At 44.1% G+C, this 14608-nt stretch overlaps 2 protein-coding genes across 5 annotated transcripts in view; one reads left to right on the forward strand and one right to left on the reverse strand.

The window, feature by feature from the left end:
* Positions 1-14608, reverse strand: part of ABCC5 (ATP binding cassette subfamily C member 5) — a 171674-nt gene that overhangs the window by 118469 nt on the left and 38597 nt on the right. The window lies entirely within an intron of this gene.
* On the forward strand, positions 3101-10362 carry LOC123778940 (5-hydroxytryptamine receptor 3C-like). Its single transcript, XM_087861363.1, has 8 exons — positions 3101-3122; positions 6630-6796; positions 7978-8087; positions 8383-8552; positions 8895-9070; positions 9420-9675; positions 9828-10043; positions 10160-10362. Exons 1-8 carry the CDS (start codon positions 3101-3103, stop codon positions 10360-10362), a joined length of 1320 nt encoding a protein of 439 aa, XP_087717489.1.

Raw genomic sequence — 14608 nt, forward strand, 5'->3', positions numbered from 1 at the left:
ACGAAAACATAAGCAAACTTTGTCCTGGATAATGGGACGAGAAATGATTACTCTTTTCTTTTACATCTTCAGCTGCATTTTCTTAATTGTTTTCAATGAGAGCGTATTATTTTTACTATCAAAAAACCCCATATGTTTTTAAGTGTTCCTTATTAATAGTACTTTACACCTTCATGGGCAGATATGATCTTGGGAAGGATTCTAACAGCTGGCCCTCAGGAGAGACAGAAATTGAATAGGTAAGTAAAAGAATACCAAAGACAAATTTCTGAATTGTATTTCAATTAGGTGAATACATTTCAGAGATTTTTTTATATTTCTTCCTCCCCTAAGAGAGTGTGTCTTCGTGTGGGTTTGGTACAATGTCTCACTCATTTTTATAACTCAGTATATGGTAGTATGCCTGACACAACATGGGTGCTTCATACAGACTCACTGAATGATTAAGAATCAGTATTTTACTATCCCTAGGTGTAATCCCTTTATCCCATCCTGGCATATTTTATTTTATTTTTACATATCTCATGTGGAAAATTAGCAACCCATTTTTATGCATCAACTTTACCTTTGAGTTCTTAGACATGTTAATTATACACCGACAGACATTTCTGCTTGCACATTCTCATGTGTTTCCTTCTTTCCATTACTCGGAACATACTTCTCATGCAGAAACTTGTCCTTGACTTTTGCCAGTAGCATAAAATGAAGAGTGTTTACCACATGTTTGAGAAATTTTAAATTTCTTAAGATCGCTTTTGCATCATCTCTTTTCCCTTCCCCATCTCCACATTTATATTTCTCTAGATGTCATTTTGTAATTTCTTTCCACCTTATTGAAATGTGACTTTAAGTTTTCTGTGCCAAGACCATTGTAATTAACAATATCCTTTGCAAAAGAACATCCTGTTCATACGTTAGGGTTGAGGTGAGCCTTGTGGTCTAAAATATGACCTAAAAACAAAGCGAAACATTTTAAGCTCGTACTAGCTTATGTCAGACATGTCATCAGGAACATTAGGAGTACTTCACAGTTTCGGGGGTGATTCTGGTTCCTGCCATCCTTCTCCCATTTAAAAGATATATATAAATAGTAGTCCTTGTGATAATAACTTTATTTACTTTCCCTCCAGTTTCTACTGTAAACCTCTGTTAAGAGTGTGCATTGAAGGGGCGCCTGGGTGGCGCAGTCGTTAAGCGTCTGCCTTCGGCTCAGGGAGTGATCCCAGTGTTCTGGGATAGAGCCCCGCATCAGGCTCCTCCGCTAGGAGCCTGCTTCTTCCTCTCACACTCCCCCTGCTTGTGTTCCCTCTCTCACTGGCTGTCTCTGTCAAATAAATAAATAAAATCTTTAAAAAAAAAAAAAAGAGGGCTCATTGGAAATTTATGAAATGTTAGTAAAAACCAGACCACTGGGATCCCCAGGTGGTTCAGTTGGTTAAGTGTCTGCCTTCAGCTCAGGTCATGATCCTCGGATCCTAGGATCAAGTCCCACATTGGGCTCCCTCCTCAGCAGGAGTCTGCCTCTCTCTCCCTCTGCCCCTCTCCCCACTTGTGCGTGCACGCATGTGCTCTCTCTCTCTCTCTGTCTCTCTCAAATTTAAAAAAAAAACAAAAAACCCAGTTCACTGGCCCTGGGTATATTACTGTCCTTAAATGTTTGATCATGTTTCTAACTTCTTGAGTTGTCATTTCTACTAGCTTCCCACTCTCTTTTCATTAGCAGCATCGAGGGGTATCCTCACAACCTTTTCACATCTCAGTGTTTTTCTTTTTTTTTTTTAACTCAAGTATAGCGGACACACAATGTTACGTTAGTTTCGGGTGTATAACATAGTGATCTGACAACTCTATACACTACGCTATGCTCACCACTAGTGTAGCTCCCATCTGTCAATATACACCACTATGACAATACCATTGACTGTATTCCCTAGGCTCTGCCTTTCATCCCACTGACTTAGGCATTCCATACCTGGAAGCCTGTACCTTCCACTCCCCTTCACCATTTTGCCCAACCCCCCTCCCCTCTGGCAACCAGCAGTTTGTTCCCTGTATTTTTGTGAATATCTTTTTGTTGTTTGTTGGCTGTGCTTTCTCTTCTATAAAGTGCCTATTCACGTCTTCAGTCCATTTTTTCTGATAGGGTTTTTTGTCACTGTTATTTATTTATAGGCATGTTTTATATATTTTCTACTATTCTTTTGTCAGTTATGTGTTGCAGATATGATTTGCGGTTTATGATTTGACTTTTCACGTTTAGTGTCCTTTTTTTTTTTTAAGATTTTATTTATTTGAGAGAGAGACAGAGTGAGAGAGACTATGAGCAGGGTGAGGGGCAGAGGGAGAAGCAGACTCCCCGCTGAGCAGGGAGTCAGTCCAATGCGAGGCCCCATCCCGGGACTCCTGGATCATGACCTGAGCTGAAGGCAGATGCTTAACCCACTGAATAATACTGTCCTTTAATGAAAATAAGTTTAAATTCTTTTTAAATGCTGAATTTATCAATCATTTCCTTCATGTTTGTGATTTTAGAGTCCTATTTTCAGAAGTCCTTTCTTATCCAAAGTTCTAAACCCTGAAAAATGCAGAGAAACTGGATCATTCATACATTGTGGGCAGGAATGTTAAGTAGTACTGCCACTCTGGAAAAAGAGTATTGCAGTTTCTTTAAAAACTGTACATGCAAATACCATACAATCTAGCAATTCTACTTCTGAGTATTTATTCCAGAAGACTTTTGTTCACACAAAAGTCTGTAGACAAACATTTACAACAGCTTTACATGTAATAGACAAAAACTAAACAACTCTGTGAAAAAATGTGTATTTGGTCTCTCCTCCCAGCTCGTGACACAGAGTTCGTAAATCCCTTGGAACTTCCTAGACAATAAGAGCATCTTTTGTTCTATTGAGGTGACTCTTGGTCAGCTCCTGGATATCTTCAGGATGGGGGACTGGTCACCAGAAAGACCAAGGCATGACTAGAAGCTTGGAATTCTCAGCCCCAATCTCCATTCTCTAGGGAGGGGAGAGGAGCTGGAGATTGAGTTAATAATTGATCATGCCTACATAATGAAGCCTCCATAAAAAATCCTTAAACTATGCAGTTTGGAGACCTTCCAGGTTGGTGACATATCTACATGCTGGAACTCCACAGGGACAGAAGCTCCTGTCCTCAGGACCCTTCCAGATCTCACCCTGTGTACCTTTACATCTGGCTGTTCTGTATATGTTATTATAAACTTAATGGCCAGTAAAGAGAAGTAAATGTTTCCATGAATTCTGTGAGCTGTTATAGCAAAAAACTGAATCTGAGAAGGGGGCTGTGGGGACCCCCAATTTATTGTCAGTTGGTCAGAAGTACAGGAGGCCCTGACTTGGGATTGGCACATGAAGTAGGGGTCACTCTTGTGGGACTGAGCCCTTAACCCAAGGGATATGCCAGAAGGAGTAGTGTCAGAATTACTTGGTGTGAGGGGGAAACCCACAATTTGGTGTCAGAAGTGTTGTGGGAGCACCTGGGTGGCTCAGTCGGTTAAGTGTCCGACTCTTGATTTCAACTCAGGTCATGATCTCAGGGTCATAAGTTGAAGTCCCGAATCAGACTCCGCGCTCAGCGGAGAGTCTGCCTGAAAGTCTCTCTTCCTCTCCTTCTGCCCCTCCCCCCCATAAATAAATAAATCCTTTTTTTAAGTGTTGTGAGTAAAGTAGAGGAAATAAGTGTTTTCCCTTAAAACTCAGAAGTCCTTCAACAAAATTTTTAAAATTTGAAACCTCAGAAGTCCTTCAACAGGTGAGTGGTTGAATGAACTGCAGTACATTCTTACCATGGAATACTGTCAGCAATAAAAATGAATGCACACTGATACACACAACAATCTGGATGGGTCTCCAGAGAATTACACCTAGTGAGAAAAAGCCAGTCTCAAAAAGTTTATACTGTGCTATTTGATTTACATAACATTCTTGAAAGGACAAAATTATAGAAATGGAGAACAAATTAATGGCTGCCAGACAGTGGGAGGTTGGGGAGGGAGGGAGGTGGTTGTAGCTGTAAAAGGAAAACATGGGGATCCTGGTGTTGAAGTTCTGTATCTTGACTATATATCAATATCAGTATCCTGTTTGTGGTATGGTAATGCAGGCCAATCCAAAGGTTTTCAATGAAGTGCGAATCAGAACCATCTGGGCAAATTTTAAATACACACACACCCTTCCATAGGGGTTAAGGAGGCGGGGAGTGCAGGTATTTTCAAAAAGCTCATCAAGTGATTTTTTTATTCACACATTCCCACATGGCTCCAGGACTGTAGGCCTTTGGAGACATTAGGCAAGGAAGGGCAAGCAGGAGAGTTCTGTGTCAGGAGAATGGCAAAATGAAGAATTGGACCGGGGAGAGGCGTCTGGGTGGCTCAGATGGTTAAGGGCCTGCCTTCAGCTCAGGTCATGATCCCAAGGTCCTGGGATCAAGCCCCACATCTGTCTCCCAGCTCAGTGGGGAGTCTCCTTCTCCCTCTGCCTCTCCCCTTGCTTGTTCTCTCTCTTTCTCTCAAATGAATAAATACAATCTTAAAAAAAAAAAAAAAAAAAAAAAGAATTGGCCTGGGGGAAAACCAGAGAGGGAACCTTATGAAGATGTCCCAATAGTGCAAACAAGGATGATGCAGATCTGTACTACCTGTGCTAGCTGTGGGGGCAGAGGTCTGTTAGGTTGATGTCATGAAAAAGAAGCTTACTTTCTCAATATTTTTAACTCACTGTTGACAATAATCCTTAATGTCCACAAGTGGATAAAGGATACATTTCTAGGTCTGCAACAAATTACATGTTCTTGCCTTCAAAATTAGCAGGTGTCTCCACCACATCCATTTCTGAGTGAGCCATGCACTTTCCCTGAGGCATAGCTAGTTCCAGAAGCACCTGATGAGACCTTTATCAGTGGCCTTACCTGCCTGATCTCCCACATCCCCCATTTTCCCCCGAAAGGTATTTGGAACTGAGATTTAAAACCATTCATCTAGACAAGGCTACTAAACAGGTGCTTCTCCCCAGGTCTTGGCCTAACATGCCCCCTGCCTGGAGCCCGGAAGGCATACCAGCACAGCACTCTGCTGTGACCTCTCTGGCCACAGCCTCTCACCAGGGAGTGGTCACCTGTCATGAGCACTATTCAAAACCAGGAACCAAGGTGTGGTCTCAGCTCCTTTAAGCTCAAGAGTTTGGGGGCCCCTGGTGAATCCCCAGAGAAGAGTCCAGAAGAGGAGGATGGAAGGGGGGTGGCCCGTGGAGGGGGGAGTCCTCCTCTGCCTCACTGTCAGCCTTCTGCTTCCAGGTAAGATGGGGCAAGAACAAGGAAAGATGGGAATGCTGTTCTGGGCAAAATCCAAAAACCCTCTCATTCTCCAGAACTAGAGAGCATCTAAAATAGCTGGGTTAAACATTTTCTTTCTCTGTAGGATCTATGTTATGGCTCCCTTGGAAACAGACAAAAAAAACCCACTTCACTGATCAATACACACAGCCCCTCTCTCATTTGCCTGCCTAGGCATCTACTAAACTGACCTTCCATCTGCCACCTCTCCAATTCCACCCCTTTATAGTGTCCAACTTTTCCTTTCTACCAAGATATAGTAACTATGAACAGGGTGGTTTGGGTCCTGGTGACAGGAACATAGCTCTTTTCCCACCTCACTCAGGAAGATCTTGCAGAGGAGGTGATGTAGAGGGGAAAGGACAATATTTTCTTCCCTGAGATGTGTTTCTCCTTGGTTTGGAGATGTACCTTGTGAGTTAGCTGGCATGGGGGGGCGGGTAATGGACGAGGCACTAGAAGAACTTGCTGGGCTGTAGTTACAGGAATAACCACAGAGTCCTCTGTGGCTGGGATGCAGGTGAGAGGGGCCGAAGGGCTTCTACATTTCATTGCCCGGCTCCACCAAGCCATGGTAAATGATCAGTGAGATCCTCTCAGAATGGTGATGATGACGCTGGCTCCCATGGATCTTACACGAAGCCACTGAGCTGGAGAAGGGCACAGAGCGCAGCACACAGTGGGTAGTCAATAAATTCACATCCAGTGCAACATTAAGTCCCCGCATATTTCAGGTTGCACTCAGGTTGACTTCTTTCCAAATTTTTCCTCCCAGGAAATGGGAAAACATGAAAGCAGGAAGGGGAAATTAAGAAACAAAATTTTAGGGAAATTTTGTTCAGTGACTATAAGAACAAGCCATAATCAAGCTAGAAAGAAAACAGTATGGTCAGACAAAAGCCAAAACTTCAGCGTTGGGACTATGGAAGTAATAGGACTCCCCAGAGAGGCTGTTTGCATACAAATTTGGGTAGGCTTTATATGGGAACAAAGCACAGGAAGAAAGGTCTGAGCCCTGGTTCAGCTCACCACATCAACTTCCACCATTTGCCTACCAGACCAGACCATGCTCCCCAGCCCTGGCAGGAAGGGCTCGGCCTTCAGAAGTCTTGGCCCAGGAAGGAGGGGCTCATGTGCTTTGCCCCATGTCCACATATTCTTTCTTTGCAGAGAGGCTCTCAGGCCTCAGCCCGGGTACTCCTCTCACTTAGGACACACAAAAGCCATATTCTCAACTCATAGGTCTCTGCTCCCTACAGGAAGGTCAAACCCTTTCACCATCAATTGCTCAGGCTTTGACCAGCATGGGGTGGACCCTGCTGCCTTCCAGACTATATTTAACCAGAAGGACTTCCGTCCAGTCATCAACTACAGCATCCCCACTCAGGTCAACATCTCCTTCACTTTGTCTGCCATCCTGGAAGTGGTGAGTTCAGACTCCTGCATTCTTTCCATAGGCTGCTAGTAGGGAACAAGGAGTCTTCACCTTGGCAACCCAACCTCGCACTGGTCCAGTGCCAAGCAATCCATCCCTGAATGCTCTACAGGTTAGATGTCCATCCTATGGGGTGGAGAGACATGAAGGGGAACACTGCAGTGACATTTCTGCAGGGAACATCTGTCCTGAGTTCTGCGCCTATTTTCAGATGAAACATTTCCAATGGGCACGCATGCTGTCTTTCCCCCTACATTTTCCATGTAACCTGCACTTTTCGGACCCACCTTTCTTTTGAGACTTGTGACTGAAAGCTGAATAGTCACACAGGACCACATAGGAAACAAAGGCAAGAGCTGGAGGGGGACCTGATCTCTGGGCATTAATCATCCTGAATGAGGACTTCTTTTGGTCAGGATGAACAACTTCAGCTGCTGACATCATTTCTGTGGTTAAAGTTGGTACGTAAGTCCAGCTTAGTTCTCTTCCCTCTTTTTCCCCTTTTTTCTGGGCTCCTTTGCAAAAATCACATTTGTTGAAATTGGCATTGCCCAAGGGAATAGATAAATCCAACCAAAATAGGGCCCATGCTGATGACAAATAGCTTTCTGAGCTGCCAAACAACTTTGAAAGACATAGATGGAAAATGAAGGAAGAAGGGGGCGGTATTGTTGAAAACCCCTAAGTAAGCTCCAAGCCCCAAAGGTATCCAGCACCCAGTTTCAGATTTCTCTTGAATGGGAAATGAAAGGCCAAAAAGACTTTGTTAACTAGAGAAAGGGGACATTATCACCAGAAAGAGAAGAGGAATCAGAGCTTAACAGGAAATGAGGTTTAAAAAAAAAAGCAACCTGAGTAAATGTGCAAAGTATGAGTTCATCTGTGTAAGTAAAAGTGAATGCTGGAATATGTATTAATTTATTTTCTAGAAAGAACCAAGAAACTGTTAATAAGGAGACTGAGTTGGGGATATGAGCTGAGTTGGAGTGAATTGAGGAAGGAGAGGCTTGCTTTTTATGTTATACCTTTCTGGAATGGTTAAAATTTTATCATATGCCTGTAGTGCACACAGTTAGAAAAAAATACATATATATAGGAATGGAAGGGTAAATGTTGACATAAACTAGCTCCAGGTTTCAGCCATAACCATCCCTCTGTGCTCTGTGCTCTAGATCTGGAATAACCCATTCATCAGCTGGGATCCAGAAGAATGTGGTGCTATCAGTAAACTCACTGTGACAACTGAGAACCTGTGGCTGCCAGACATCTTCATCGTGGAATCGTGGGTACCAGGGCAAGCTGGAGCAGAGACCCTTCTGCAAGAAGCAGGCCAGGGCAGTATAGGGCAAACCCATTCAGTGGGGCCACCAAAAACTTATTTCAGAGAGGAGTACAATCACAGCTCATCAACCGTCTCTCATTTCTAGAAGATGTTTCTTCTAGAAATGAGAAAGTGGTGGGCAGAAAAGATGGCAGAGTGGCCATAGTGAGTAACATTGGGAAGCCCCACCCTAAGAGAGAAGCTTAAGCTGATGTGAAACCCAGAGCATTTGCCTCTCTCCCCTTCTACCACTTAGCATGGATGTGGATCAGACCCCAGAAGGCCTCTCCGCATATGTGACCAATGACGGTCACATAGTGTATAACAAACCAATGCGGGTGACCAGTATCTGTAGCCTGGACATCTTCTACTTCCCCTTTGACCAGCAGAACTGCACACTCACCTTCAGCTCTTTCCTCTACACAGGTGAGTTGCGGTGGGGGTTCCAGGATGGAGTAAAATGAGATCAACCAGTGGGGCAACAAAATAGCACACACAGCAAGGTTATTTTTTTAAATGCCTAAAAAGGGACAGTGGAGTATTTGCTGATCAGGAGTGTGTGGGTGGTGGGGTGGGGGAGTTGAACTTAGGAGGAGACAAGACTTCTGAGAAAGCCCAGAATTGAAAGAAGGAGACTGAGGAGTGAGGAAGCCATGTTACTGGACAGCCAGAGAGAAGGAGTTAAGCAGTTTTCTAGTTCACCTCTCTGAGCCCCGCACAGAGCAGGTGCTGAACAGTGTGCTGAATGAATATTTGTCTCCCCTGCAGTGGAAAACATGTTGCTGGGCATGGAAAAGGAACTGTGGGAGATAGTGGACACCTCACGTGACATTGTCCGCACACAAGGGGAGTGGGAGCTCCTAGGCATCAACAAGGCCACCCCAAAGATGTCTGTGGGCTCCAGTCTTTTTGACCAGATCGTGTTCTATGTAAGCCCAGAGACTGTGAGATGTGCCCATCTCCCATATCTCCATCATCAGATCTTTCTAAATCCCAGAGCCTCTCACTTCTTGTCCCAAGACCAGAAAGCCACTGGGTTCCACAACCCTCACAGCCTTCCCCTCTCCCAAGTCCCCCAGAGCAGCCCCCCTTTCTGAACGTGCCAGCTCTGGCATAGGTTTTCTTTGGTCGGAATGGCAGAGTCTTTTTAGTCATGTGAAGTCTGCCTCTCATCCAGCCCCAGAAAGAGCCCCTGTTGGATTGAGGACACCAAGGGAGGAAGGGGCTAGAATCATCCCCCAGGCTCCCCTCAGTGCTAGCTTCACCTGGTTCTCTGCTCTCTCCTACCCCCAGGTGGCCATCAGGCGCAAGCCCAGCCTCTACATCATAAACCTCCTGGTGCCCAGTAGCTTTCTGATTGCCATTGATGCCCTCAGCTTCTACCTGCCGGCAGAAAGCGAGAATCGTGCCCCATTCAAGATAACCCTTCTGCTGGGCTACAATGTCTTCCTGCTCATGATGAATAAACTACTTCCTGCTAGTGGCACCCCCCTCATCAGTATGCCCACCTCTTCACTGTTGGAAAGTGGGGGGGTGGGAAGGAGGCAAGGTAGATAGGTGCACTGGCTAGACCTGCTGAGGCAGCTAAGGCAGAAGGGAGAAAGCAGTCATCTCAGAAAGCACTCTGTGTGAGACAGAGAAAAGGGGGGATTGCTGGTTCTTCTGGGCCTCACTCATGCATGCTCCTCACCCCCATCCCAGGTGTCTACTTTGCCCTGTGTCTGTCCCTGATGGTGGTCAGCCTGCTGGAGACCATCTTCATCACCTACCTGCTGCACCTGGCCACCACCCAGCCCCCACCCATGCCTTGGTGGCTCCACTCTCTGCTCCTCCACTGCACCAGCCCAAGGAAATGCCGCCCCACTGCGCTCTGGAAGGAGAATGTGGGCCCAGGCTTCAGGCCCACTCACCCACCTGGTAAGGAAAGTCTGCCCTGCCCATACTCTCTACACTGGGCCTAGCTTCCCCAGTCCCCCACTTCCCCAATCCTGTCTCCTTCCCACCTCACAGCTGAGTCTCCATCTTCTCCACAGGACCAAAGGAGCCAGGGCAGTTAGTAGGGAAGGAGCTGGGACCCAGAGAAGCAGAGCTGAATGAGGGCTCAGGATTGACAAGCACAGAGCTAGCTGATCTATGGGTACAGTTCAGCCACATGATGGACACCTTCTTATTTCGCCTTTACCTGCTCTTCTTGGCCTCCTCCATCATCACAGTCATCATCCTCTGGAACAACTAGGACCTGAATTCTAATGGTGCAAGAGCAAGTCAGTGTTCAGGTTTCTTCAGCTTCAACTGACAGACCCAGACCCCATTCCTCTGCTCCAATTTGCATACACAGTTCCAAATATGCCACAATCCCTGCTCCAGGGCTTAAACAGAACCTCTGCAGACTCTCTCAGAAATAGGACTCTATTTCTAAAACATAATGAATTCAGAATTTACATGTTTATGTTAGAAATACAACTTTTACTGGAAAAGGAAGGCTTTATAATAAATGACTGCAAGTATTTACCAAAAACAAAAAACCTAACTCACTTACTGGTGTAGAGGAAAGGGATTAAACCTCTTTTTAAATATAGGCTAACATATGTATTTATTCTTTTAATAAATACTTATTGAGCACCTACCATGTGCTAGACACTGTTCTGAGTGCTGAGGGTACAGCAGTGAGCCAAGCTGATAAAAGTCTCTACGCTCACAGAGGGTGGGTGGAGACTGACAATAAAGAAGATAAGAAGTGAAACATAGAGCATGGGCTGAGTGCCGGGGGTGGGAAGCAAATTAGGGAAGGAAGAAGGGGAAATGGGGGAGGAGGAGACTGTAAGTTTAGGTGGGTGGCCAGGAAAGGCTTCACAATTGCTGCCTGGCTGGCTCCTATGCATTACTCCAGAAAAGTACCAGGAGGAGCACAGGTGGTGCTATAAACAGATGTCCCTTGACAAATGGAGACGTGAGGATGAATCAAACACAGCTCTGTCCTCAAAGAGCTTGTGGCCCAGGTGGACAAATAAAATATATATGTTAAATAATTGTAATTAAATGTGAAATCTGTTTTTAAAGTTTTGGTGAGTGCCACTGAAAATAAACTGCTGTGAAGTTCAGAGGAGAAAGGATTCTTCTAGTGAGAGCAGAGCTGTGGTTCTCAATCCTGTCTGTACATTAGAATCATCTGAAGAGACTTGCATTTTTTTATTTTTTAAGATTTATTTATTTATTTGAGAGAGAGAGAGAGAGAGAGTGCTTGCGTGAGTGGGGAGAGGGCCAGAGGAAGAGGGAGAGAGAATCCTCAAGCAGACTCCCCACTGAGCGTGGAGCCCTACATGGGGCTCTACATGGGGCTCCACACGGGGCTCGATCTCATGACCCACGAAATCATGACCTGAGCCGAAACCAAAAGCCGAATACTCAACCGAATACTCAGATAAAAGCCATCCAGGAGCCCCTGAAGAGACTTTTAAATAATCCTAGTCCCCAGGCCTTATCCCAGTCCAATTAAATCGGAACGTTTGGTGTGGACCCTGGATTTGGTATATTTGAATGCTCCCCATGGATTCTAATGTGCAGTCAGAATTGAAATCACTGAGCTAGCAGAGGAGGCAGTGTTAACTTGGACTCCGAAGGATGACTAATACATGAACAGATGGAGGACTTGCTGGGACTGACTAATCACAATACACCTCTGGGGTTACATTAGTACATTAGTACATTAGAAACACTGCAGGTTGGGCCTCGGGGGCCCAGGGGTTTGTGCAACAGTAGCTGAACGGCAGGATCCAGGCAGAATCACAACACACTCGTTCTCATGGTACTCAGATGGCTCAAGTGTCCAGAACAAACTCATAAAATCATCTACCAGAAATAACCCCACAATGGAATGCAAACTAGCATAGGCGTTTTGGAAAACAATTTGGCAGCTCCTCAAAGTGTTGAACATAGAGTTACCCTATAACCCAGCAATTCCACTCCTAGATACATGCCCAAGAGAAATGAAAACATATGTCCACACAAAAACTTGTATGCAAATGTTCATAGCAACATTATTCAAAATAGCTAAAACAACCCAAATGCCTATTAACCGATGAACAGATAAATAACATTTTTATATTCACACAATGAAATATTATCATTTGGCTATAAAAAGGAATGAAGCACTCATACATGCTACAACATGGATGAACCTTTAAAACATGATGCTAAGTAAGAGAAAAGCCAGTCACAAAAGACCACATGTTATATAATCCCACTTAATTGAAATGTCCAGAATACACTCATCTATAGAGACAGGAAGGAGATTAGTGGTGGCCTAGGACTTGGAGGAGAAAAGGGCAGGTGAATGAGGAATGACACAAATGGGTACAGGATTTCTTTGGTGGATGATAAAAATGCCCTAAAATTAGACTGGTGATGATTGCATAACTCTGTAAATATATTAAAAACCATGGAACTATATACTTTTAATAGGTGAATTTTACGGTATGTAAATTATATCTCAATAAAGTTGCTAAACAATAACAAAAAGTAATATAACCCCACTACACAATTCTCTGTGCCCACCACTTCCTTCCTGCTTATTCTCTCATTCCCCTCGTCCCTGCTGCCATCTCCCTGACTCTCTGACTCCTGACTCCATATATTCAGTTTTCATCAATGTCTTTCCCTGGCCCTCCTCCACCATCATATGACTCACCAGGAGCCCACGGACTGCAGCTCCCCACTCACCTGTCAGCTCTGCATGCTTCCTTGATTTGGAAATCACCCACAACTTCAGGTCAGACACAGTTTCCACCATCCCTAACTATATGAAACATTCACCAGTCAGACCAACTCAGAGATCCTTGATAGGAGATGGGAATTCAGACATGAGGTACATGGAGCATGCCATCAGGCTCAGATGAGAACTTCTGCCTCTATGAACCATCTAGTCATCCGGTCCCCAGAACAGCATCATGGACTGAATGAAATGAGTGAAGCATTCATTCGTTCATTTATCCAATCTTTACTAAGTGCTTATTTATGTAGTAGACATTTTATCTAAGAGCTGGGGATAAACAAGTAAGACACATAGGAAGCACCAATCTTCTCAAGTAACAAACTGATGATTTCATATTACTCCGAAGAAAATAAAACAGGGTAATAGGACAGAGAGTGACACACAGATTAACAGAATGTTCTAGGAAGGCTGCTCTGAGAAAGTGACACTTGTGCCAGATGATCATAGAATGATGAGATATGTCCTTGGATTCGTGCTGATGTATTCATACAGGGAGGCGAGGATGAAACATGATAGACAAGCACTACAATTACAGAAGTAGATCAGGGTAAGATCCAGGATCTTTGGATGAACAAGGTGAGAAATTGGAAAGAGGTCGCATACTGATTATTTTTTTTTAAAGATTTTATTTATTTATTTATTTGACAGAGATAGAGACAGCCAGCGAGAGAGGGAATACAAGCAGGGGGAGTGGGAGAGGAAGAAGCAGGCTCATAGCGGAAGAGCCTGATGTGGGGCTCGATCCCGTAACGCCGGGATCACGCCCTGAGCCCAAGGCAGACGCTTAACCGCTGTGCCACCCAGGCGCCCCGCATACTGATTATTTTGATGCTATTGTGTAATGTTTAAGAATTGTGAGGTTAAACATTTATATTATAATCCACTCAAAGAGTTTAGAACAGAAACTTTCACAGGGTTTTGATCACAGAAACTATTTTACTCACCCATGTATACGGCCTTACTCAAAAAAGAACTGGTGATGATACAGAATTAAAAAGGAACCAAATTAAAAGTTGCAGAAAAGTTATTGCTAGAATTGCTTACTAGATACTTACTATATACCATATGAGAAACTGTGAGTTTACCCATTTAAAATATAAAACAATGTCCTATAAACTTTAAAATAGTTAATACTTTTACAACACTTGTCTTGATTACAAGTTATTTAACTAGCTTCCATTCTCTGAAAGAACATCACCATTGCAGTGCCACTACACAAGCAGATTTTGAGGGAATCTGTATATATCCACTGTAACAATAATAAGATAGACACCTGAAACAAAGCGAAATTACTTTTGATGCAAATACATCACAACACCCTGAAGGGGGGAATCAAACAATTCACGTGATGTTGAATAGATGATGGAACAAAGCTAGCAGCGATTAAAGAGCATGAATAGCAATTCGACCACCTCAGACCAACACTGCTGATGCGCTAATAAGAAAAAGCCCTGGAAATTGAGAGAATCCCAACAAGTCCCATGTCTGCTTGCAGGTAGGAGCTTTGTGACTTTCTCACAGGCTGCAGGATCATAGTATAATGCCAAATTGGAATCTACAGGACATCGAGTAATGTGCAAATTTTAGTTTACAAATGCCTCATTTTTAGCAATCCTGAATTAACAGGTCCTTGGTGATGTGTAAAGCTGAAAGGAAGACCCGAAGAAGTGTTTGTGTTTGTCAGCCCTTTGGGAGATCCATACCGCCCTCT

This window comes from Ursus americanus, chromosome 4, assembly GCF_024610735.1.
Source record: "Ursus americanus isolate L20-20 chromosome 4, mUrsAme1.1.p, whole genome shotgun sequence".
NCBI lineage: Eukaryota > Metazoa > Chordata > Mammalia > Carnivora > Ursidae > Ursus > Ursus americanus.